This window comes from Pseudochaenichthys georgianus, chromosome 21 (assembly GCF_902827115.2).
Source record: "Pseudochaenichthys georgianus chromosome 21, fPseGeo1.2, whole genome shotgun sequence".
Lineage (NCBI taxonomy): Eukaryota > Metazoa > Chordata > Actinopteri > Perciformes > Channichthyidae > Pseudochaenichthys > Pseudochaenichthys georgianus.
In genome coordinates this window covers 32,892,607-32,917,631 of record NC_047523.1, presented here as the reverse complement: position 1 = coordinate 32,917,631, position 25,025 = coordinate 32,892,607, and the positions used below count along the sequence as shown (strand labels likewise).

The window sequence follows — 25,025 nt, the reverse complement described above, 5'->3', positions numbered from 1 at the left end:
TACGGTTTCTATTGAGCTATATCTATCCCCTGTTCAGAAGCATAAGGTGGTAAAACAGTAGGTGGTTTCCAAATATTGAGAAATATCACATTACCGTCAAAGGAAAGGCCTCACTCATCACCTGAGCAGTCTGTTAATGCCAAGTCTGTTAGGCAATGTTTACTTGTTAATATCTTGACATTTCAGTTAAATGTCATTCTTGATATGCTTTCACTTAGTTGACCTTAAGTTACTGCTGAAAAAACAAGGGACCATTTTTTTTCTGTGGTATCAGCATAACATTTAAGTAATAGCAGGAACTACTCTGCTGGTATACAGGCAGCTGATGCATGATGGGTACACAAAATGCATTAAACAATTACCAGAGGTCTGCAGTACATCTATTGAATCTCATTATTCTTCTCTGCTCTCCAGAACCATGCCATGCGGGGGAAGGGCTAAGTGACTAACAAGCTCTCCTCTGCTTTCTCCTGTTTGCATCCAACCTGTTTCCTCACACAGTCTAAACCCCTTTCTCTTCATTTCCGATATATGATGTTATAGTGTAGTCTATGTATTTAGCTTTCTACTCATCCATCCTGTGATACACTTGTTTTTTCTCTGTACCCATTGCCCTTGCTCTCCATTGATAGATTGTCTTGACTTGTCATCCTTGATTTCTTTGCTCTGTTCTTTTGAATCTTTAATAGAGATATGCGAGGCGGAGGCGGTCTGGCCATCTAGACAGAGATTTTATTTTTCCATCTCTGATGTCAGTAATTGCTATAAGCCTGTGACATGAGTGCTTGGGCCTTGCAGATCTACTGAGCATAACACTCAGTCAGACTAGGCCAACCTAATACTTTCAATATTAAGGGGTGTTACGAGTGGCCCTTACACATTTGCACTGATCCCTCAAATGTTCATTGCCTCAGTCAAAAAACATTGAGTCGCTGAATGTGCATGAATGTGTAAGTATAACACTCACATTTTGGTGCAGAATGTAGCAGCAGTTGGCATTACACTGTGACTTATTGTTCACCTAGCTCACCAAGGCTTGTCTGGCGGGTCTCGTGTTGATTCAGTGTAGTGGTGACATGTTAATACTGAGGAGGAAGGTGTCGGCAACACATCCTAAAGTGTCTCCAAGGTCTTTGGCATCATCGGCTTCTATTTATATCACAAAAACTGTGTAAGTGTTATTGTTGTCGGCATGTGAGATTTGGGCACTTGTATAAAAAGCCTCTCAGTCCCAGTATGACTCTGGTGGGAGGTATTGGGAGTTGAATATACTGTATAATGGCGGTTAAAACAAACACTCTTCAAAAGCAACAAGCTGAAAGCCTCACACTCAATCACAGACACACACACATTTCTGGCTCAAAGCTAATTCTGCTACTTATTATGGCATTTTTACAGAACATCTGAAGATAATGTGTTTATTTCCTTCTACCAAAAGTTCAGTTTTGGGTAAGAATGCTAATTTCCTTAAAGAGCTGATCTGTACGCTTTAACTGGCACCAGCCGTCCAATGGAAAATAGATGAGACGGGGAGTTTCCATGTGATGGTTGAATCTGTTAAAAGTTGAGGTTTAAACTTCCAACAGCTGTGTCTGTAGACGTATTTAGGTCAAAACAAGAAGCTTGTGTTTTCTAATGTCTTATTGAAAGCTTCAAATACTCATTTTGTTTAGAAAGCTCCTTTACAAACAAATGAAGAACGTGCTTTTCCTCAGGAATGAGACGTGTTAAGAACAACAAACGGTTCATGAACTGACTAGGTGTTCGTGAATCTATAGGTTCCCCATGTGAACAATGTTTAAATGAACGTATTGATTAATCGTCACATCATCCCTGTTGTTGTACTTGTGTGCACTGTGCTGGCTCAAACTGACCCAGATAATGGCCTTTAAGTGGTCTATCTGAAGATTAGATTTCAGAGAGAGATAGAACTGACAGGCTGCGTGAGCTTTGCTACGTAGATCTTCAAACTTCTTTCTACTAAACTTCACAGGAGAGAACAAGGATGATCTGAGAGCTGGAGGAATCCAACCCTGAACCCACCAGGGTGTTAAGAGTTGTATCAGTCAATGCATTAGCTCATCAAAGCCCTCGCAGTGATCTCGTCCTTGACCTGGCTCTCCTTGCTGATGCGTGCTGCTGACTGAGTGCTGATGCAGATTAAGTGTGAGTGAGAGAGGTGCAGCAGAGCATGCAGAGTCCTTGTTAAAGCAATGTTTCACTTTTACAGCACATTTCACTTTGTATTACACAACTCCTCAATTTAACAATCAATCACGAAATCATGTCTAAACAAATAACCAGGAAACCCACACCCATTCCAGTCATTGAGATATAATGACCGTTATTTTACAGTTGTCATGCCGATCCGTGGTTAACTGTATTAAGGGCATAGCTTTTCAAGAAGAAATAAAGAACAGATAGTATAAGCACTATTCATTCCATACAATTACAACCAGAAATGTGCCAAAAGACGTTTTTAAGAGAGTCATTTTCCACGGTGAGTAAAGTGGTGATTAATTAGCCTTGAAATACAAGCTCATATAAATTATAGAAGAACTTGAGGCTGGTTTCACAACGACAGACTTTGAGTAAGGCCTATATCAAACACATGTTTTATGTCTTGTCCTTGTATGTTTCTTTGTAAAGCGACCTTGAGGTTATGAAAGGCGCTATATAAATTCAAGTTATTATTATTATTATTATTATTATTATTATTAATAGTCAGACTTCCTATGTATGTCTTAAAGGTGGGGCAGGTAATTCACTTCAGAAACACTTTGTTATATTCCATGGAATGCTCTTAACATCCCGATAGCAATGAATATATTAAAAAATGTCATCTGTGGAAGCCGTGGCGCTGTAAAAAGCACGACCAATCATCTGAGCCAGCCCGGCTAAAGTAACTGGATGGCCTACCTGCCTGTCAGCCTTCCATCTGTGCACAAACTTATATCGTGCTCTCATTGGTCGTTCGTGTGTGTTGGAGGAGGGGCTCTGTAAGGAAGTCTGAAGGAAGGAGCAGATTTTATTCGGCTGCGTACTTTCAAATTCTAGCGCACTCGTGCTGGTTTCTCCATTCTTACCTACCCTACCGTAAGTCTACTGTTGCACAAACTGTCTCTAATTTTGTCTCATTCTGGGTAAATTGAGCAAAAAATGATTGTTGACCAAACAGAATTTAACAACACTATTCGTTATTACACGCAATACATTTGTAGGCATAAAAGAGCAATATTAAGAACACATTAAAGACAAAACATATCTTTGTAAAAGCGACCCCAGGTGTTTTAAAAACAGACATGGATTTCACAAGTCAAGTCGATTTTATCTATAAAGCGCATTATCACAAATCTGAAGTTTTCCTTGAGAGGCAAAGTTTAAATGTTATTATAAACTGGTGTGATCAGGGATTTTCTAAGTCTAGACCTGAGTCCCAGAAAACCTGGCAAGGATGGGAGCGAAGTGTCAAAGTAAAGAACTACAGAAGAGCTAGTGAATCATTTACTGGAGCATTCTAGCAAAAACGGTTACCATCAAAATACACAGGTTGATGAAAGTGGCTTATGAGGAATCCAAAATGTAAAGAGAATTCAGTTTCCTTGGAAATGTTGATGCCACTATGTTCCTGTATATATAAAAATACTTTGAATTGGCGTTTCTATAAAAGGCATTGGGTATTTAGCTAAGATGATCATGCTGAGTTTACATTACCTGAAACTGCTTGTCATTTTAATGTACCTTATTTCAACCCTGAATCGGGCCCTTTGCCAGATGTCCCATTTGTCAAATGCCTTTTGCCCAAATCTCAGTCTCAGCACACTGTCTCTGTGTCCTGAAAAAGCCGATTGACCTCAAAAGCACTTCAGCCTATTTACATTAGACTGTAAAATCTAAACTCAAATTGAACAGCCATCAAACTGGTTTGGTTGCTGAAAAGACTCCACATCATTGAGCCTTTTCTTTGACTTCTCACTACATAATCCACCTGCCAGACTCCTATGTCTTGCAAATCACATGGAAGTAAGTAAGATGCATATGTAGTCAAAACATGTCTCCATGCATTATACATGTATGAAGAGTCTCCAGTGGAGCACCTGCTGGCCACATGGTTTCTTCACTGCAGCTGCTCGTTGCAACACAAAGCATTTAAGCAGGCCGTTGTGGGTTAAGTAGGGCAGAAAAGAGGAATGGTTAATTATATTGGATTTGCTGTCATTTAGGAAGTGGATCTAAAAGTGAACAGACGTCGCCGCAATTGCCTTACATGACTTATGGAGACAAACGGACATTAGTACTAATTATTTATTCATAACCACAGTCATATATGAAGTGTGACAGGTCTTTATTCCCTCTCTAACATGATGGGCCAAAGATTAGCTAAAGAGCTAACAGCTAGCTGCTAACAGCACACATCAAAGGCTAACTGTAGCTATCCTCCAGTCAACTTTAACACGGGATTGTTTTGTTTACAATAGTGAGTGAGTTTACCGCGTCCTATCGGATTTTAATACGTCGACAAATGGTACAATAGAAAAAATAAGAATTAGTATTTTGGCGAGTATCGGTTCAAGTTCAACATTTTTGGTTTAACAGTCTCACTGCGTCTAAATCATGAAACGCTCATCTTCACACAGAAAAAACAAACCAGCACACCCACACACACAACTGATATTGCACACTGCACACACACACACAGTAGTAGTATTGATTGTTGGCGATATTTTCCTGAGGATCCGAGTAGGCGGGTGATAATACCCTGAACGGTTCTGTGTAGTTTGCAGAAAAGAGAAAACGCACACCTTTATCTCATCCTGTCTTTTTTCTTGCACCTCAAACCTTTTACCTCTTCTTTAAAGTAAAGTGAAAGGGTTGTGGGGTCAAGAAGTAAAGTGTTATCATTAGAAGCCGGACCAATATTTCCCTCTGGCTCTTGGAAACTCTCCAACCTAGAACTCTCCAACCTCGAGGCCTAGATGAAGTTTTCTTCCTCACTATGGGCTCATTGTTTCCTCTGACCTCCACCCACTCCTCTTCCTTTACTGTGCAGTGGGTCATGATGATAAGCTCCTGCAGACTGAATGTGTGTCTCTGTGGCAGGGAATGCTGTCTGACAGCACTGAGCAGAGAGCCGACCTGCTCTGCATACCTCCACTTGTCTGACAGCACTGAGCAGAGAGCCGACCCGCTCTGCATACCTCCACTTGGCTCCTGTAGGACTGCCAACAGCCAGACTCTTTTTTTTGGAAGCTCCACTTTCTGGAATGTCAACAATCAATCGATAATGAAATCCATTGGGAGTCCAGAGAGTCCACTTAAAAACTCCTTTTAGAGCTGAGACACTTGGTCCACTTACTGCTCAGTTGATTGACAGGACATTATTTGCAAAAATGCTGATAATCACTTAGTATATTAATTGGTTAAATTCATAATAACAATTTATTTTAAAAGGATTTCCCGCCTCTTTAATATGAGGATTTTGTACTTTTATTTTTCATTGGTGAAAACTAAATAACTATTAAAAAATAAATACATAAAATATCACAAATGGCCATGCAATCCATCATTCTGAAAGCTAAATAATTAATAAGTTCATAAATACAATAGCTGACAGATAGATAATAACAATGTGTATTTACAGCCCTTTCTCTATCCATCATTGTTTCCAAAAAACAAATGTATCTGTATTCAACTGATATTTCTGGTTCTTGAAGTCTATGCGCTGGGTTCAGTGGGTACATTCTTTTAAAGTATTAATGTGACAGTGATTTATATCAGTATGGTCAAATGAGATGATTACAGAGCAATGTGATTAGCAGCGGCGGTGAGAAACTGGGATAAATCTGCCCTTAAACTAAAAACCGGCCACGAGGATTCATGTGAACACGTCTTGGCATCTTTCTATATCAAGGAGGGTCTGTGTGTACTTTCTCTATGAATTACTGTAAAATAAATATGGCCCTTAACTTATAAACTCGTGGTTTTTGGTCAATGAAAACGCCATCACCTTGAGCACACACTGCCTGTATGGATATGTACAAACGGCTCCTTGTGTAAAACCAGATGGATCAACAGAGCGCAGGCAGAGCCCAAACAATCGGCATCTCTCACGCACACTGAAGAGAAGTTGTGTTCTGTCTGGGAATTTGGTCCATAAAAAGAGAAGCAACGTGCTTGAATGAATGAATAAATGTTTTGCAGTGTGGGATACAGGAAGTGAGCTGAATCACGAGGGGGGAAGCAAGCAACGACGATTGCTGACTGACTAACAGCTGAAGACGCCTATCCCTGTTAGGAGGGCAGTTGGGGATAAAGAGGTGTGTGTGTGTGTGTGTGTGTGTGTGTGTGTGTGTGTGTGTGTGTAGCTGAGCAGGGTACGAAATACAAAAAAAATAAGTCATCCCAAGGTCCCACTGCCTTGTCAGCACTCTCATCCTTTCTCTCCACCTAACATCCACCTCATCCTCTCTCTTTTAAGATGTGGCCTTCCCTCCCAGTGCACAGACTAAATGTATACACACGCACATAAACAGCCAGAATCGGCAGATGAGAAAACACAATGTACAAGCTCTAATCTCTCGATCGAGCCTGCTAATAAACCATGTATCTGTCCCAACACCTTCCTTGTCCTCCGAACAGTTTACCTTCTTTACAGCAATCACTCGTGCTATTTTTGGCCCATTGTGTTTGGGATGATGTGATGATGGAAGAGAAGCCATGCGTTTACACACAGAGGAAGGGGAATGCATAGTTTCAAGAAAGGCACGGCGAGGAGGAAGTCCCATTTGCAAAACAGAACTGTTTTTTTCTGCTTGGTGACTATTACTGTAACTCTCAGCAAATCTGCTAAAACAATAAGCACCATGGAGCATTCCCAAGCCAGAGCTGGTATTTACAGACAAAACAATAATAGTATTATTGTCCTTGTTTGTAGTATTATAAGCACATTACCCAAAAACATCTAAACTTAACACAAAAATTAAGGACATTTGTATTTAGGGATGTCCCGATCACCTTTTTTTGCTCCCGATCCGATTCCGATCATTTGATTTTGACAATCTGCCGATACCGATTTTTCCCGATCCGATCTTTATGCAATGCATTAAGAGAAAAAAAAGGTAACAGATAACGGCTGGTCATCCAACGCGATGAATTCAGCTATCTAGTTATTTGTTTGGCCTTTTCACTGTTCTGGGCAGTTTCTCTTTCCTTTTAAAAGTCTCTGAAAGTGTCGGTTGTTTCAGTGCCCTTACCTGAGTGGCCGCTGTGTACTCGCCGTGTTGTTGTTGGTGTTTGTTTCTCAGGTGGCGTATTAGATTGGTCGTGTTGAACGTAGCTCTGTTCTTTCCACCACGCGGAACCTCCGCCTTGCAAACATTGCATCTGGCTGTTACACTGCCTTCGCTTTCAATTTCATAATACTTCCAAACTCCTGACATTTTCTCTGTCCCGACTCCCGAGTCACCAGCTGAACGTAGCCTCTCGTTAGCTTACTGCTACTATTAGACACTGCGCCCACTCTGTTGCCAGCTTTCAGAGAAATAAGCAACCAGGTCTGAAAACAAGCCCAAAGAAAGCAACACATACATGATGTTGTGTAATTTTAAACCAAAACTAAGTCCTCAGGATGACTTTAAGACGTGAACATGGTCATTTTTGTTTTGTAACATTAAATAATAAAAAAATATTTTATAAAAAAAAAAAAAAATCCCGATCCCCGATTTTTTTCTCCCGATCCCCGATTTTTTGAAAATCACATGATCGGCTCCGATCCCCGATCACGTGATCGGATCGGGACATCTCTATTTGTATTGTAACAATGCGTTTTGGCAATACATTTTATACCGTTGGAAAGCCTGTTTTCTTGCCTTTGTGGGACGAGTAGCAGAGCAGAGTATGTGGGGCGCGGCCATGACAAATGTCCTCTGCCAATGCCAACAGCTTTTTTCTGTTGACTCGTTTGATTTCGTTTGGTGGATTGGATGATTGAAGTCAAATGAAACAAAACATATTGGCAACAATTCATTTATTAACAATGTATTAATTTAACAAGCCGCCTCATTAGTGTGTGGAAGAACCACAGCCTCTCCTCCTCATGCTGGTCACACTCTGCTGTCGGATGGCATCCCATTCTTCAACCAGCCTTTGTCCCCAGTCAGCCAACGTGGTTGTGTTGGTCCCTCTGCCACGGAGAGCAGCCCAAGCTGACCCAAAGTGTTCGATGGGGTTGAGGTCAGGACTGCAGGCCATCCTCTCCTACTCTATCGGTGCAGCAATCAGCAAAGCGTTCTCCACGTCTTCTCCACACCGTGACCCTACACATGTTGAGGTTCCGGTGCAAGTGGTCCTGACGATGAAGGGCAGTCCTGGCAGGGTTCTGGCAGCCCTACGAGTCCGGAGAGTGGCTGCTGTTTGGCATTGGCAGAGGAGATTTGTCACATTTTTCATGGGAAAAAGCTCTGCTGCTCATCCCACAAATGCATGTTCGTCACAAATGTTGCAACATTTGAAAGGTAAGAAAACAGGTTTTCCAATGGTATCAAATGTATTGCCAATAAGCATTGTTACAACAAAGAAATAATCTACCAAAAACTAATTTCCTTACTTTTTGTGTTAAATTTATGAAAAATATAGAGATTTGCAAGTTCTATTAAAGATGACAGACTCCGTTTAATAAACCAATCTTTTTTTCTTAATTTAACATTGTAAGAGGACTCATACGGACCGTTATTGTCTTGCCTTAATAATCATTAGTTGGACAAAGGACCAAATGTTGGCAACCTCATAACAAAAGGGATTCAAAGCTCAGTTGACCGTCAGCTGACTCATCTGACATTCCTTTAAACTTACCACAGAATAATATTGGCACTCCCAGATCAGTACATTTGATAAACAAAACAATTCTAAATATGCAGTTATACCATATTAAACTGAATATATATATATATATATATATATATGGGTTTGGTCTGACGAAACAAAACATTTAAACACAACTGAGTGACATATTTAGATTTGTTTCTAACATTTTTCTGCCCAAAGTATTTATCTATTAATCAAGACAATTGGCAGATTAATATATATTGAAAGTAATCATTTGTTGCAGCCCTAACTCTTTATTTTATAATAAAAGAAAATACATTTAAACAGGGAATATTTTTAAAAGCAACGTGTTTTTTTAAGCATTTCTTTCACAAAAGGTTGATATCATACAAGGTCGTTAATCAATGTTTGCCGTGTCACCAGATTCATTTATCATCAGGAGGCCGTTCTTGGTGATAGTGTGGTGTTACTTTGTTATATTGTGAAAGAACTTGTGGAATCTTATCTCACACCCCCTTATCATTATTCATATCTACCCTGTATGCAAAGCTTTTTTGCCAAGGTCTTTTAGAGATGTAACCAGGGAGATACCAGAGAGCCAGCTCTCACCGGGGGATGAGGCGGATTCTGACAGAGAAGTACACACTCTGGAGAGTCTTTCAACGTGGAGTGTTTGGACAGCTGACTGCCACAGCTCTCATTCACAGCGGTCGAGAGACCAGGAACAAGACAGGCTGTCGGAAGCAAAAGGGTTAGGCAAAAAATAAACTAAATAAAAATGTTGCCAAAGGTTACCTCTTCAACCTAATAGCCCCCAAACAACTGTCTTTTGGAAAACGACAGCTGAGACGAGTTGTGTATAAGTGGAACAGGTTTAGAAATGTTCATTTTCAGAATCACTCCAAGCCTAAGGCCAAGCAGACTCTAAACACCCACGCTGGGCAGTATCAAGAGGAGGAACCATCTAACTGCAGGGAAAAATGATGTGACACATAAAAAAGCTTCTATAGAAATTAGGTAAAAAGAAAGACAGAAATGCAGTATTTAAATATAAGAAACTTCACAGCAGAATCGAGGAGCCAGTGCAAGATTACGAGTTCAGCTTGTCATGCAGGTAAAGCCTATCGTTAGTGAGCCTGGGGCTTTTTAGGTTTTTTATTATGCTTAAACACAGGCTGACGCTAGATTGATATTGGCTCCAGTAGGGGTGCATACCGGTACCCGCCGGTATTACCGAAATACCGGTTACTGACGGCTACGGTATAACGTACCGAAATCAGATCCGGTTTTCGATACTCTTTTTTTTTCTTTTTATAAAAGTGAGGCGTAATATCCTTAAACTCGCGCCCAAACCGTTGAAATGACGATGTCAATTTCGCCGTGAAACTCTGCAAACGAGTCACTGTGGAGTGTGCACCTTATTTAGAAAATCTAGTGTAGCTGCACTGCCAGTCTGAATGGTGGGGTCTGTCTGTAACCACTGCAAGAAGTTTATTTCTGGGAAAGGTGGCAACACATCCAACCTGCAACCAATGCTGTCTCGTATGGCAACCAAGTACCTTTTGGTTCAGGGAAGCAGCGTGCCAAGCGAGAGAGGGTTCAGTTCAGCAGGTGATATCCTACGCTGTGAAAGGGCCCGTTTGGATCCAGAGAGAGCAGATATGCACAAAACTGAACTGTGATGGGATTTGTTTTCTTTCATCAGGCAAATGTTGATTTTAATGATGCTATTTGTTTTATGTGCAATGCCGAGATCTCATGATCCATTATGTGTTCTCTGGTCAGTCGAATCTCAGGTTGAATATTGATTATACTGGTGCTATTTACTTTTTGCATTGACAAGATGTACTATTTACGCCTGATGGTTGTTATAAATGATATTGCAGAATCTGTTTTCTTCATAGATAACGTGTTTTTCATTGTTTGTTCAGTACTAATCATAAAGCGCTTCATGGGAGTAATTGCGGGATGATTACATTTGTACCTTATGCAACATGAAAGTATCACGATATGTATCGGTTGAGTATTGGTACGTTCAGTGGTATCGGTATCATAAAAAAGTCAACGATATGTAACCCTAGGCTCCAGCCATCTTGAAGTGACAAAATAATTTTCTACAAGCATGCTAGTAAATTGCATGTATACCAGACCTATGAAAGAAGTCTTTAAGAGAGTTACATGTGATCTCTTTTACAAAAGGAGAGAAAAAAGCATTGTGCACAAATAATGCATCTTTTTAGCACAAAATGAGCTATTTATATCTGTGGCCATCACAAGAACAAATTAGTCTGTCAACACACTTGCGGCATTAAGGAAAGAAATTCTGAAAATAAGGAAACAGTCAAATTAAGAAGCCGGTTTACTAAATTGTCAATACTCATGTGACACGAAGTAACAAGATGAGTACAAGGACACAAACAAATTCAGAATCACTGCAAGTTAACTAAACCACACAATAAATGACGAATATGTCTAACAACCATATATTGATGTTTAAAAAGACCCTCAAACTATGTGTATTTTACTTCCATTTACCATCTAAAAAGACAGTGATATTTAGACCTTTACAAATAGATAGTTTTTGGCATTCGAATGACACTTTCCTTGTACCGTTAACTGGGTTATGACTTGATGTCTTGTTGTTTCAGCAGCAAGACTGTGTGCCCAGTTAAATACAAAATGTGTTGTGTCAACAAAAAGGCAGCATGCAAAAAGGCAGCATGCAAGTAAAACATGTTTTGTTAGGGATGTCCTAATAATCGATTATTATTCGCCAGGGCTGCCGAATAATCGATTTTGATCATGGTCAGTTTCTGGCAACCCTAGTCCGGGGCGGGATATTCATGTGATTGGTTGTTGGTCGAGTATCAGCCCCCCGCCGGCAAGCTTCAACGCACGCCGCTGTGTGGACGGGCCGTTAGACATGTCACCATAGGGACAGCAATTGGGTAAATAATAAAGTTGATAGGGGATGAATTTAATTTTTGCTTCAGTTTCAGGGCCCTTGTGAATGATGGCTCACTGTCACACATGGCTTACAGGGACACTTGATCACAACAAAGTCATTGTTAATGTAGTTATTGCCACCTGTGATTGCCCTGTTATCACAAATCAAAATGTCTGCTGCTGTCAAAATGGCCCTTTGACCCTCCTTGAGAGCTAGGGTCAGGGTCTTCTATATCCTCCTGATACGTACAAATTTAGGTCAAAATGCAAGTTAAATGCCCGTATTCTCAATTTTGTTCTCCTTTATGATTAGTAGATTAAAGAATATACCTGCACATCTTAATGCTTACAAAATTCTACATTTCACCTTCTTACAATATCATCAACTGTAGAGAAAAGATAATGGGTTCTTACGGAAAACTTGAGATCCAAAGTTAGGTCCCATGTCATGGCCATTTCTACTGATCATAATTCCATTGTTGAGGTATACTAAAATAAATGTATATTGTGCAATTTACCAAACTCACATTGGTTTCTCATACAGCATCTCTGTATAGTAGGCCTATGTGTATTAACTCTCTGTCCTAAACGGCTTGTTGGAGCTCCTGCCCCTCCCTCCCTGTGAGCCCAGTAGCCGTCTGCGAAACAGCGAGACACCGCGGTGTCAGTCGCAGCAGCGACACGCAGAGCCTCGCAACGTCACGCAGAGTGTGTGTGTGAGGAATTCCGCGGATTGGTCCAAACATAACGGCTCCGCGGACGTAACGTAACGGCTCCGCGGATTGGTCAATTTGGACCAATCTGCATTACGTTACGTTACGTTACGTTACGTCACTATACATCACTATATCCGAAATACGCCACTATATCCAAGAAGTAAACAATGGAAAAAGAGAAATTCCCAACGAGGCGTTCTGGGACAGCATCAGAGGCCAATAGAGTCTGGCTGCAGACCGCAGCAAGGAGGCGGATCGTATAGGGGCGGATCCTATAGGGGCGGATCCTATAGGGGCGTTTCCTATAGTGAACGACGGGAGCCGGCTCTCGCCCGCGAACGAGCCGTTTTTTGTTTTGTTTTTGCGGAGGGATCTAGATCGGCATGAAGGCACATTATGCAATGTGCAATGTGGACATTATCCCGCTTATTACACATGGCCACATTCTCAACAAAGTAACGACATGACTCCCAATAATAATTGAAATGCTTTTATGGATTTAGAAAAAGATTTTATTGATTTAAAAAATAGTTTTATGTATTGATTTAAATGGACATGCATCCACTAAGAAAAGTAGTCCGTTGTTACTGTTTGAACTAACGTAACAACGGCAGCCAGGAACTGCTTCTATAGTGGTTTTGAGGAGCTTTTTGATTACAGATTTGAAAACATCGTTGCTTGCTTTAAAAGTAGCACAATTCATTATGTCAAACCTTGAAAGATATCCCTGCCCTAATGCCAAAAGTAACTGGCAACTGAATATGTGTCGCCGTAGCTATGATGTCTATGTCTGAACCGCTGCGTAAAAAGGAGAGTTTCTGCCCCATTACTTCTCTTCTTACTTCTATAAGAATAAAACACGGAGGACGGAGATCTCTTTTTGTCCCCCTCTTCTCCCCGCTGCAGCCTAGCAGTTGATCTCAAAGCACGCTCCCCTCTCCTGCAGGGAGAAAAACTATATTTATATACTTTATATAGGTTGATACAGTAGCCCCTTTTTTAAAATAGTTTTTATAGGTGTTGCCATCTGTTTTGTGTAGCGTGGTTCTACAAGCAAGTCAATGCATTCATTGGGTGGTATCAGAGAGTTACATGGGTCTGTAAATATAATGAAAACAATTGGCCACAGCAAATAATTTATATTAAACATGTAATTTTTACTTTTGAATACTTTAGTACAAAGGATGTCTTGAATAATTTAAGTGATATATGTGTACACATATAAATCATTAGTCAAAACAGGGCTACATTTGATTTAATTAAAAGGTATAATATGTGGTAAACTGAAGAGCCCTTTGGGAGCCGAAAGAGCCGGCTCTTCTTGGTGAGCCGAGCCAAATGATCCGGCTCACCAAGAAGAGCCGGAATTCCCATCACTAGAACGAATGACTTCTTCTGCGAGGATTTATAAAAGCAGCTGGAATCCCTTAAGTTGCTATTGGATAAAAAAAAGTTAGGAAATGCCCCTATAGGATCCGCCCCTATAGGATTCGCCTCCTTGCTGCGGTCTGCAGCCAGACCCATCTCTCAGAGGCGGCGCTAGGGGGAGTAATGTGCAGTACCGGAGTCCACCAGAGAGGCAGCCGCTGCGGGACATTAGCCTGCGTACTGCGTAGCCTTCCCTGCCCTGAAGAAGAAGTGATCCTTCCTAGTGCCTGACGAGTTTTAAGCTAATAGCCTATAAAGTTATGGATATTAGAAAGTTATTTTCATCGAAGCAGGCGCCACAAGCTGCAGCAGTATCAGCAGCTGACAACAATGTCATCACCAGCAGTGAAGAAATGGATGATGTTTCAGGTTTGTGAATCTAATGGTGATATCTGCACTCTGGCTGACTGAGTAAGAAGTGAAAAAGAGTGATGTACTGTAACGTTAATCTTATAGCTAGTAAACATGGAGTAACCAAGGCAAGTTTATTTATATAGCACCTTTCAACACAAGGTAATTCAAGGTGCTTTACAAAAATGAAAGACATTCAGACAAAGGCATTTAAAAACAGTAAAAGATAATAAAAGAAACATTAAAAGAAAAATACATGAATACAAAGTTACAGTGCAGTTTAAGATATGAATAGTTCACACAGAAGTTCCACTTTACTGATGAACACAACAGCTCAGTTTAAATTAAAAGCAGCGACAAAAAGATAAACCACACTAAGTCAATACCCTTATATGTTAGTATGTATACAGAACATGACTAAAAATTATTCTACGATGTAACGTTAACCCTTCATACCTCAGTCTACTTTTAAGACACTAAAATAATGTATTCCAATTTTTATTGGAATTTTTTGGTCCAGGGGCGTGGTGCAGCTCACAGAATCAGCCCCCTGCAAAAACAGCGCTGGAAAGAGCAAATGGAGCGAAATGAGGCATGGCTAAAATGCAGGATCTGTTTGGTATTTTGAAAGAAAAACTATTTATATACTTTATATAGGTATGGCCCTACAATATATTGTTCAAATATAGCATGATATGTCCCCTTTAAGGTATTATTAAGGTAGGGTTAATGTTGCTCTCAAAGTGCACCAGATTGATGCTTTTAACTTCAATATTTAAAAAAAAAAATCTTCCCGGGGGGAGCATGCCCCCGGACCTCCCTAGAGGAGGCGACGACCCCCCTTAAGGATGTTTGGTCCACCCCCCACTTGTAAAAAAAATAGCACTTTACCCCCCCCCCCCCAACAACTCCTGGGGGGGAAGCTAAAAAGGGGGGACGGGTAATAACCGGAAAAGCATGACATGGGACCTTTAAGTTTGTGTCTTGTGACAACAAAATTAACAAAAGGGTTTGCTTTTAATATCTACATACTGAACTGTTTCAACAGGGGAAGCACACAGAACAGAGGACATCGTCGCCTGCCCTTTGCTTAGCACACACACACTTTCATAAAGCCATGGCCTAATGCAGTGGGACTCATTGGACGCTTATTAAAAGGAAAATATTTCATCAAGCTGATAAGCTCCACCGTGATCACAACATGAAGCCTTGGCTTGGAATTTATCTAAAGGCTGCAATTATTTACACTCTGCTGATAACAAGTCAGTGTAAGGCCCATTACCCTCCCACATGGATTTGTTTAACCCTGGCAACTAAGGACACTTGTGTAATTATCCATAGCCCAGATGTTTTTACATGTAGAGATTAGTGAAATATGGATAATAATCAAATTGAATGGAAATTGAAATGAAATTCAATGGCGATACTATTACGAAGCGTTGCAAGTGCTGTTCCTTTAAGCTGGTGCTGACATACTAAATCATGGCTGACTGATTGGAGGTTGAATAGCAGAGAGTGGAGATGAGAGATGGACCACATCATCTGCCATGCTGTCAAAGTGTGAAGACGCTTAGGTAGGCTACAGTGTTGGAATGTAACTTACCCAAGTACTGTAATAAGTACCATTTTTAGGTACTTGTACTCCACTTGAATACTTTCATGTTATTCTACTTTATACTTATACCTTACCACATGTTGGAGACCATGTTTTACTTTTTACTCCACTACATTTATTTTTAAATTTGAGTTACTAGCTACTTTGCTGTTATGGATTTATAATCCTGAATATAAATCATCCAATAAATCATTATGTATTATTATAGGTTATGATACTCAGCAGTATATAAAGTAATTTAAATAATCCCCACCCTTACCAAATCCAACATTAATAATCATAATACAAAACAAATATTTTTAAATCCGATATGCCATACTGTATTTTTTTTATGCCAATACTTTGTCCCTTTTACTTGAGTGACATTTTGAATGCAGGACTTGTAACAGAGATTTTTTACAATGTAGTAAAGGTATGAGTACTTAGTCTTACACCCCAAGTGGTGAAAAAACCCCTGTTTCAAAACAATGCACACGAATGACATTAATGAGACAACAATTATAAATAGCTGCCCCTTGTGTAATGCATGTGCACAACGACAATGTAAGAAATATTGAAGCTCTTAGTACAAATCTAGCGGTTTAAAACCGGATGACTTCTGAGGTAACACCTGCTGTCCTATGGCATGCTGCTGCTGCTGGTCAGCTTTTGGTCTACCAGTTTGTTAACGAGGCCTTACTAAAAAAAAAAGTACACAAATTACACCCTATGTGATAACTGCAATGACATAAAACAAGCCTACCTTTGCCATTCTGCCACGCTGAGTACCAGGACAGGCTGAGGAACGACGTGAAGAAAATAATCGCAGTGGCCACAGTTCCATTTCTGAGCCTCATCTCATTTCAGCGGTGCCTCTCCTCGGCTGCTAAGTGTCGGGGACCCCGGAGCTGCCGTAGCCGCCCTCCCTGCTTATTTTCCGGCGTGAGGGTGTGAAGACGGGCGTAGGCGCCGGCATATGGGGGTGTTAAACGGTTAACGAAACGCTCCAGTTGACCGGACTGAGACGGGTGCTTGGGTAGCCTCTTCTCGGGTCGTTTTTTTCGGAGGGCTGTCAAACTGGCTCCTCCTGTATCGTCCTACTACCTCCTTAGTCTACTGCCTTCCGTGACGAGACAGTTTACATGGTGGTTAAGATACAATCTAGCTACTGATACTAGCCATTGTATGTTATTTAAATGCAGGCAGACGTTAGCTACAAGTTACAGGCAGGAGGCATTTCGAGTGTGTGACCGTCAGTCCTCCGGGATAGGCTGCTCGCGCTGTGACGTAGGGCTCCGAAAGGAAACGCCCCAAATCACGTTACAACTGGCAACAGATGAATCTAGAAAAATAAAAGCAGCTACATCTTAATCATAACACTCAGAAATGATGTTCCTTTTTTTTGGGAGAAAGTGACATGTTGTTTCATGTTGACATTTTGAATGTAATGTAAACAAATCTCTACATATTCAGTAAAATAAAAGTATACAACGAGCTCGTCACAGTTTCGCCGCTGCGAGGCTCCACTGAACATAATAATAGTGGCTTTGTATTGCATAATATGAAAGTTAGTATATCTATCTCAAAAGAATAACTTTAAAAATTAAAACTCACTTTGCAGAGAAACAAAAAATTGTCCGAAACTTTCTTAAAAGAATGAGAAACTCTAAATATTGAAATGTTCCCAAAGTAAGGACTTCTAGTTTCTATTTAGTTTGAGATACTACATATTTATTTTCTGATACTAAATCAGAAAATGCACTGTTTTGAAATATCAACTCGTTATTTTTGCTCTATAGTAATTTATTTAACATATCCAGTATTTACTGATAATTAGTCATTTTGTGATAGTAAGCCAATATTTAAAGTTAAGTTTCTAACTATATAATGTCAATTATTATTAGGCGAAATGTGGCTTCCATACTTGTCATCATATATTTAACGGAAAATTAACGGATATTTAACGGCAAATTAACGGATGAGCTACGTGACGTCATCACGTGATTATTGGCAAGACAAGCAGTTAAGAAAGTTACGACAGCGAGAGAGGAAAACGATAAATTGTCAATTGTTTCTAAACTGATTGAGCCGATAGAGCACTAGAACCATCGTATTATAAGAGGATAGCTCTTCTTTGCTTTTAAAGGTGACACTATATTCACTTTCACCTCAGTTTAATCAGTAGAGTGAATTGAGCTTCCTGTTTTAGAATGAAAGGAAAACAGGGACCATTTAAAAAAAAAAATCAGAGTTGGTTTCACAGTTAATTAATATAATTCATGCCTTCTTACTGCTTTTAAAACATGTCGTTTTTTGTAATAACCTAACGTCTTTCTGTCAAGAGACTAGTGACAGCTGGTCTTCCGGTGGTGACTTTCAAAATAAAACAAGTGTAGCCTACCTGTGGTGCAATACGTGAATTGTCGAGCAACTCGAAATGGATGCTTTTTTAATCCGCATACAAATATAACAGTGCCATGGGCTGTTTTCGAGTCGTTTAAAAATAATTCTGAAAAGGTGGAGGTTCTTCCCCTTCTACAGCGGTAACAACATCCTAGTTTGAAATACCTAAAATGTAAGAGAGCAGTGACTCTTAATTTGAGAGGTATAAAGCGCTTCATCTAGTGGCCAGACCTTTAACCTCATTCATCTACATGTCATTTAGAATTGTATCTGAATAGTGAAGTATGAATGATTGCTGTTTGTATGTTGTCTCCTCCTGAATGTTGTACGTCTCTTGTTGGTTTTTGTATTTTTGATGGTACCTTAAAAAAAAGGAGTAGTTCTCCTCATCTCATTGTATACCTGTACCTGTATACAAAGGATTCTATTATTTTCTATTAATTTGCATTATCCTCTTCATCTGGCATGTTTAAAACCACATTAAGAACACAGCCCTATCATGTATTACCCCTCATCTTCACATTTAAATACAAGGATTGTCATTTAAAAACATTATTTCTGGTAACGTGTTGGGAGATAACACTCAAAATATGAATTCCTATAAATTGTTATTGTACTACTGCCACAGCTAGTGAATTGTCCAAGCTAACTTCACCAAATTCGATATTTGTTGCCAACAATATTTTTTTCTCTCATATTTTAGCATGCATGCAGAACTACATTGTAAAACATTTTCAAGTTATGAGATAGAAAACACTATTGATAGGCTCTGATGCTTTATCTATATCACAACTTCATATTTTGCTTATGTAGGATCAGAGTTCACTCTTGAACAGTCACAATTGCGTGTGCTAAGATTCATTTCAAACAGCATCATTGTTTTATTGCACACCCATAAAATAGTAATCAGTGCTTATAGAGAATAATTCAATTACATTTCACTTTTTTCCCCAGCTGGGACATTTTGACCATTCAATTGAACTAGCTTAATGACTTGAAATACATTCACACACCAAACAAAAAAACTGATGTTGTGTGATGGGTCAAGTTAAAGGGCAAAAGAGAAAAAGAAGACCACTCTCTTTCACAAATTAAAAAAGCATCAAATATGACAAAGTAAGAATATGGCACATTGCTGCTTTGGGACTTCTAGCCCCTTATAAAGTGATATTTGTAGTGTGAACACAGCTGTACTAATTTGTGTATCTGATGATGCAGAGGGACTTCTCAGAAAGGTGTAGCTTTAAAATAGTCCTCCAGGGGAATGAGTGATATGCCTCCGACCCAGTCCTGCAGCCAGACCTGGATCAGCTCCAGCTTCATGAAGAACCAATTGTGCCCCACTGGCCACTTTGCCATCACAGGATGTCTAAAAAAATAAAGAGCCACACATGAAGATAGCAGCCAAAACGTGCACAATTGTGTTGTTTTCCCACATTTCAGGGCTGAATGTAGCCAACATGTATTTAGGATTACCTGAGTATCTGCCATTATTTAGCCCCTTTAACTGCATATGATGTAATCATATATTTATAAGGATGCACTTAAACTATTCATCTTTAAAAATCATATTTAAACTTTAAAAATACATATATTTGACCTCGCTTAAGGAAGAAACATACCGTTCAACATGACTCAATACTGCTGCTACTTTTTCAAAATGTTCACCAACAGAACTTTTAGCAGCATTTGATTGTTCAGCACCATTCAAACATTTATATTAATTCAAAGCGCAACTATGTGCAAAACAATAACATCTAAATACTTATCATGACAGATAAATAACAACTCTACCTTTAAATACTGGACATAAAATGAAGATGTCAAGGTTAAGGGACTGCATAGGATTTTGCTTATATTTTCTAGATATCCAATCCTGTGATTTTGGATAGTATTGGATTGGCCCATCCAAGTTACCTTGAGAACATTGCCTCCTTTGCAAACACGAGCTCCTCTGGGGCCACATCCACCATCTTGCCGGTTAGAGTGAGTCGAGCACATCTTGGATCTTCTGGATCATACACCATTTGCCTTGAGACACAGAACACCATGCTGTCATTAAAACACTCAATAGGGGTTATCGTTTTTCTGAGCGGCAACAGAAAGGGCCAACAAAGCAGATACTAAAGCTCAATTTCAAATAGGTGTGTAAAGATCCATCATTCCTGATCCACGTGTCAATTCAATGATCATTTATCCAATATCATCGATATAAATCATCTTTAGAATATGCATTTATTTTTTAAAGAAAGCAGATATAAATGTAACAAATTGTGTTAAATAAACAAATAAAATCATCATATATTCATCACAGGCTCATTAATCGGTTCAAGTTGTAATGATGTGGCAGGCTTTGTGATGTAGGCAAATATCCTATCATTTTCCAAATGGTAATCTAGCATCTTATTGTGATGAACCTGAAACTGTCAAAAGTGCTTACGGTACTTTTTCCTTTATCTGAAACTGAAATACTTTTTTTCTAGAATAAAACGTTTTAGGACCTTCATTATATAAATGATGTGCTTTGTTTCCTAATTTGTTAATCAAATAACCACCCAACAAACCTTGGGGGCAGTTGGTATTTAAGCAGGAACAAATTGTGTATAACGCCTAAATTAGAGAATTAACTGGGAGTTAATGGGGGTCCACAAGTTAATTTCTGCCTTAGGAGGATTTAGGAAACTATTAGGTGTATTACTAAGTTGGGGCTTACCTGCAGAATTCTCCCTCAGCCTCTGAGAATGTGAGAGCAGCGAAGGGGTTACTTCTCAGGTCGGATACAGTGTTGTCCTTCGGAGTAACGTAAAAATATACGACTCCAGTGCCGTTGTCCGCCGGTCCATCACTCACTGAGAAGATGTTCCCGAAGGGAAGACCTTTGATCTGTGCAAAACAGTAGGAGATTACCAATTATAACACATTGCTTGAAAGCCATTTGAAAAAAAGAATTGAGTACATTAGAGATTGGTTGGTGGTTACCAAGCTGTGGCTGCCAATGAGGGTCATGTCCTCATGATATGATAAATAAATGATTACTTTATATCAACCAAATATTTTGGACATTGAGCATGTCTTAACTTTGAGCACATACATTTCAATTATTTTTGGTCTAAATATTACTGAATAAATATAAGGTTCAGTATTTCACCACAGGAATTTCATAGACGACCTTAAACAACATTTAAACTCAGTAAGAAATAGAACATGCTTAATCAAAATAAGAAACATACTTTAGAGCGACATGGACTCATATGACCCGAGTTGTAGTGGAAGAAGTACTCAGATCCTTTACTTAGTAATTCAATGTACAAACACTTAAAGTATTCCTGTATTAATAGAATAGAATCGGAGGGATGAAACCCCTCTTTAATGGTCACACATGCAGAGCACACGGCACACACAGTGACATTTGGCCTCTGCATTTAACCCATCCTCGTACCAGGAGTCTAGTAGGAGCAGTGGGCAGCTATTGTACAGCGCCCGGGTTTACTGTAGCAACATTATGTATAATAATCTCTTTAGTATGTTAAAAGTATGGAGCCCCCTAGTTCCTGACAGTTTATGTTTTGTTCCATGCTATGTGCAAGATTTGAAAAAAACTCAGGGCTTTCTTCTCAATGTTAGACAAGTTCAAACTGTATCATTGTCATGGGTACACAAACATAGTGACCTTTCATATATCACAGCATAGCTTTGCACAACTGAACTGCTCCAACAGATCAGCCACATAACTAAAACACATGTAAGGTGTTTTAGGGCTTGAAATATATAACAATTCTTCATTATATTTTATATTTAACTTATGTTGCAGCTGGTGAAAGAAGAGCTAATACCAGGTAGTTAACATACTGTTTGGTTGATTTGAATGTTGCATTTAAACCTGAAAGTTACCACATATGTCATCTAAAAGTAGTCAAGTAAAATATTATATTGAGAAGTAGAAGTGCTAATTACAATAGAAATACTCAAGAAAAGCTCTTCAAAATGTATCTGGGTATACTTGAATACATGTATTTGCCCTCTACGACCTCAGTACTTGCAAAACTCTTGCTACAACACTCACTCTACCCTCACCCTTTATTATAATAAACAGATTGTGATTAATGGTGTGAGATATAATCAACTCTTAAATAAGACTTGAGTTAGACCTGGAGTTACTTTCACAACAACAAAAAGTAAACAAGTTAATACAATTAGCTGCACCTTTACAAGCTATGATAACACTTAAATTAATCAATGATTACAATCAAAACATATAATATTATTCTGAAATATGCCAATCTGGAAATTGAGAACTTTTACTTTTGGTACTTTAAGTAGCCTATCTTGAAGCTAATAGTTGTGTACTTATACTTAAATAAAACTTTGATCAGAATCAGAAACAGGTGTATTACCAGGTAGGTTGACATGTAGGAGGAATTTGATTTGATGTCATACATAAAAGTAAAACAAAAATTAAAAACACAGATAGAGAACAAGAAAAATATTAAAAATAATTAAAAAATAATAGTCAAATATAACAGAAATGGAATGGAATACAATTGATTGCAGGACTTTCACCCATAACAGAGTATTCCTACACTCTGGTACTCAGTAGTCTACTTGAGTAAATGTAGTTTGGAAAACGTTTTCTACAACCCTAACTCTACTTTCACTTAAGTTTATTATAATAATATTTGTTTAGCATATTGCTTAACTAAACGTAGTTTAAATACGGTAAAACATTGGTTAATTTTAGCAATGACTTGAGACAACTCCCCCTGTGTACCTTTTCCTGAGTCGAAATGGTGGCCAAATGACCCCAGTCGCTGTTGTGGGCTATATATCTGGCCGTCCTGGCCGTCTCTTGGTGCGGGGGAGGCCCGCTGCTGCTCCCGGCCTGCTGCACCTTCTCCAGCCGGTATGAGAACAGCCGAGAGGAGGACAGCTGCGCCACATTGTCGGTCTCCGGCTCGGCCAGCTCCCGGGGGCTCTCCACGCCGTCTCCCAGGACGTTAGAGGCCGGGTAAGCCTGCTTCCACAGCCCGGCTCCGTCCACCAGCAGCGCCGGGGCGACCTCTTCCTCCGACAGGTCCGCTTCCTCCACCACGTCGTTGGAGGAGACGACCCAGGACACGGAGCTCCGCAGTGTGTAGCTGTGACTCAGACACAGGACGCTGGCCAACACCACCAGGGGAAAGTAAGGGACCCTCATACTAGTACGGAGATCTGACTATGGCCGCTCGTTTGTTTACAACTTCACGTGTGAGTCATTTATACATCCATGGTGCTAGCTTTCGTAACTCAAGGATATTTCATAACAGAGAGCAGCTGTACAGCGACCCCTTCTGACAAACATGGGGAAGTACATTTAGAAGCAACTGTCTGATATCTCCAATTATTATCTGTATGCATTGGTGGATAAAGTAGCCCAGAGAAGAGACAATGCAATATTGCTGAAAAAAATACTCTAGTTCAAGTATAAATCCTGCATTCAAATCCATACAATCGGTACAATTGGTTTCAAAATATACTTTAAAATAACTTTTTCAGAGTAATGGCCTATTTCAGAATCATATAATTACTGGGTTGTGTTGAATTATGTCATAATGTGTGCATTGTAGCTGGTAATGGTGGCACTTATTGTAAGTACTTTTTATACTGCTGCTGATATGATGTTATGATATAATGTGGAATTATTTATAATATTTATTTATCAGTTGATTTATATTTGGTATTAGCTTATGAACACGCAGTAAAAAAAAAGCCTGAAAATTGTAGTTAGTACAAGAATTCATGTACTTAATTACATTTCACCACTGCCCATTTGTTTTAAGCTCAAATCCAGCTTGGCCAATGTTTCGATCATTTTAGTGATGTTTAATTTATGCAATGCTGACTTAACAGTTGAATACAATTATATTATAATAATAAATCATCTGTGCCACACTCAAAGTAATCAATCCGTAACAATCTGCTTTAGTGTTGGATTAATAAATACATTACGTTTTTACATACTGTACATTTTCTCTCAATATTATTATTTATACTATGCTTGCATTTAAATACACTTAATTATAAATGTTGCTTCAGCACTAGTATTATAATTCACTTTCTGTGTTGTATATAATAGTTCATATATTTGTACATATTTGTTCCATCATGTTGTTGATTAAATCATACATTTATCTGTCTTTTTTTCTGTTTTACTTTAAGTTAAGTATATATAGAACAGTATATATACATTCTGAAATGGGAGTAACTGTAATGTAACCCCAATATATATATATAATATATATAGATTTTGATATTTATTTATGACTTTGCTACTAAACCTTTTTTATACTCAATATCTACTGGATTTCAGGGAGGAATATTTGTACTCCACTACTTTAATTTCATATATATGGTTACTATAGTCTTCAGATTAAGCTTTAACATTCAAAACCCAACATTAGCCTACAGGTTAACTAGTGATTCCTAATCTGAGGATCAAAGATAAATCTGAGGAGTAACATCATCTAAGGAGTCGTAAAAGACATGTTACATAATTAGCAATGATGTAATTATTTAGGAAATATTTCATAATAAACCATTCACAGCCTACAGTATGTCCCCAATACAACACAATGGTTCCTAAGTAATAATTAATTTTACCAATCGGTATAAAGTAGTAAAATGATTTCCAACTTGACCAGTTTAGTCATTAACATACAATGACTTTAACTAACGGAGTGAATATCAGTTTGCTGAGGCTGCTTTGAGTTAAGACCTGGATCTGGTTT

General features: G+C 39.0%; 2 protein-coding genes across 2 annotated transcripts in view; both read right to left on the bottom strand.

Annotated features, from left to right (window-relative positions):
• mgat4a (alpha-1,3-mannosyl-glycoprotein 4-beta-N-acetylglucosaminyltransferase A) overlaps positions 1-17,125 on the bottom strand; it is a 44,586-nt gene extending 27,461 nt beyond the window's left edge. Inside the window, exon 1 of the mRNA XM_034110041.2 lies at positions 16,622-17,125. Coding sequence (XP_033965932.1) covers positions 16,622-16,715 — 94 coding nt within the window. The 5' untranslated portion in view covers positions 16,716-17,125. The remainder of the gene's footprint in view (positions 1-16,621) is intronic.
• A 1,993-nt stretch (positions 17,126-19,118) lies between these two features.
• creg2 (cellular repressor of E1A-stimulated genes 2) lies at positions 19,119-23,541 on the bottom strand. Its single transcript, XM_034110019.2, has 4 exons — positions 23,030-23,541; positions 20,975-21,144; positions 20,179-20,292; positions 19,119-19,630 (listed from the first exon to the last, which is right to left on the bottom strand). The coding sequence occupies exons 1-4, from the start codon at positions 23,453-23,455 to the stop codon at positions 19,489-19,491; spliced, it is 852 nt and encodes a 283-aa protein (XP_033965910.1). The 5' UTR covers positions 23,456-23,541; the 3' UTR covers positions 19,119-19,488.
• Between the last annotated feature and the right edge of the window lie 1,484 nt (positions 23,542-25,025).

Bases quoted from the DNA above. Each gene is read 5' to 3' on its own strand.
- creg2 (XM_034110019.2), bottom strand. From the start codon at position 23,455: ATGAGGGTCCCTTACTTTCCCCTGGTGGTGTTGGCCAGCGTCCTGTGT. The intron at 20,293-20,974 runs GTAAGCCCCAAC...CTGTGTCTCAAG, and splicing joins GCTGAGGGAGAATTCTGCAG to GCAAATGGTGTATGATCCAG. The intron at 19,631-20,178 runs GTAACTTGGATG...TTATTTTTTTAG, and splicing joins AAGGAGGCAATGTTCTCAAG to ACATCCTGTGATGGCAAAGT.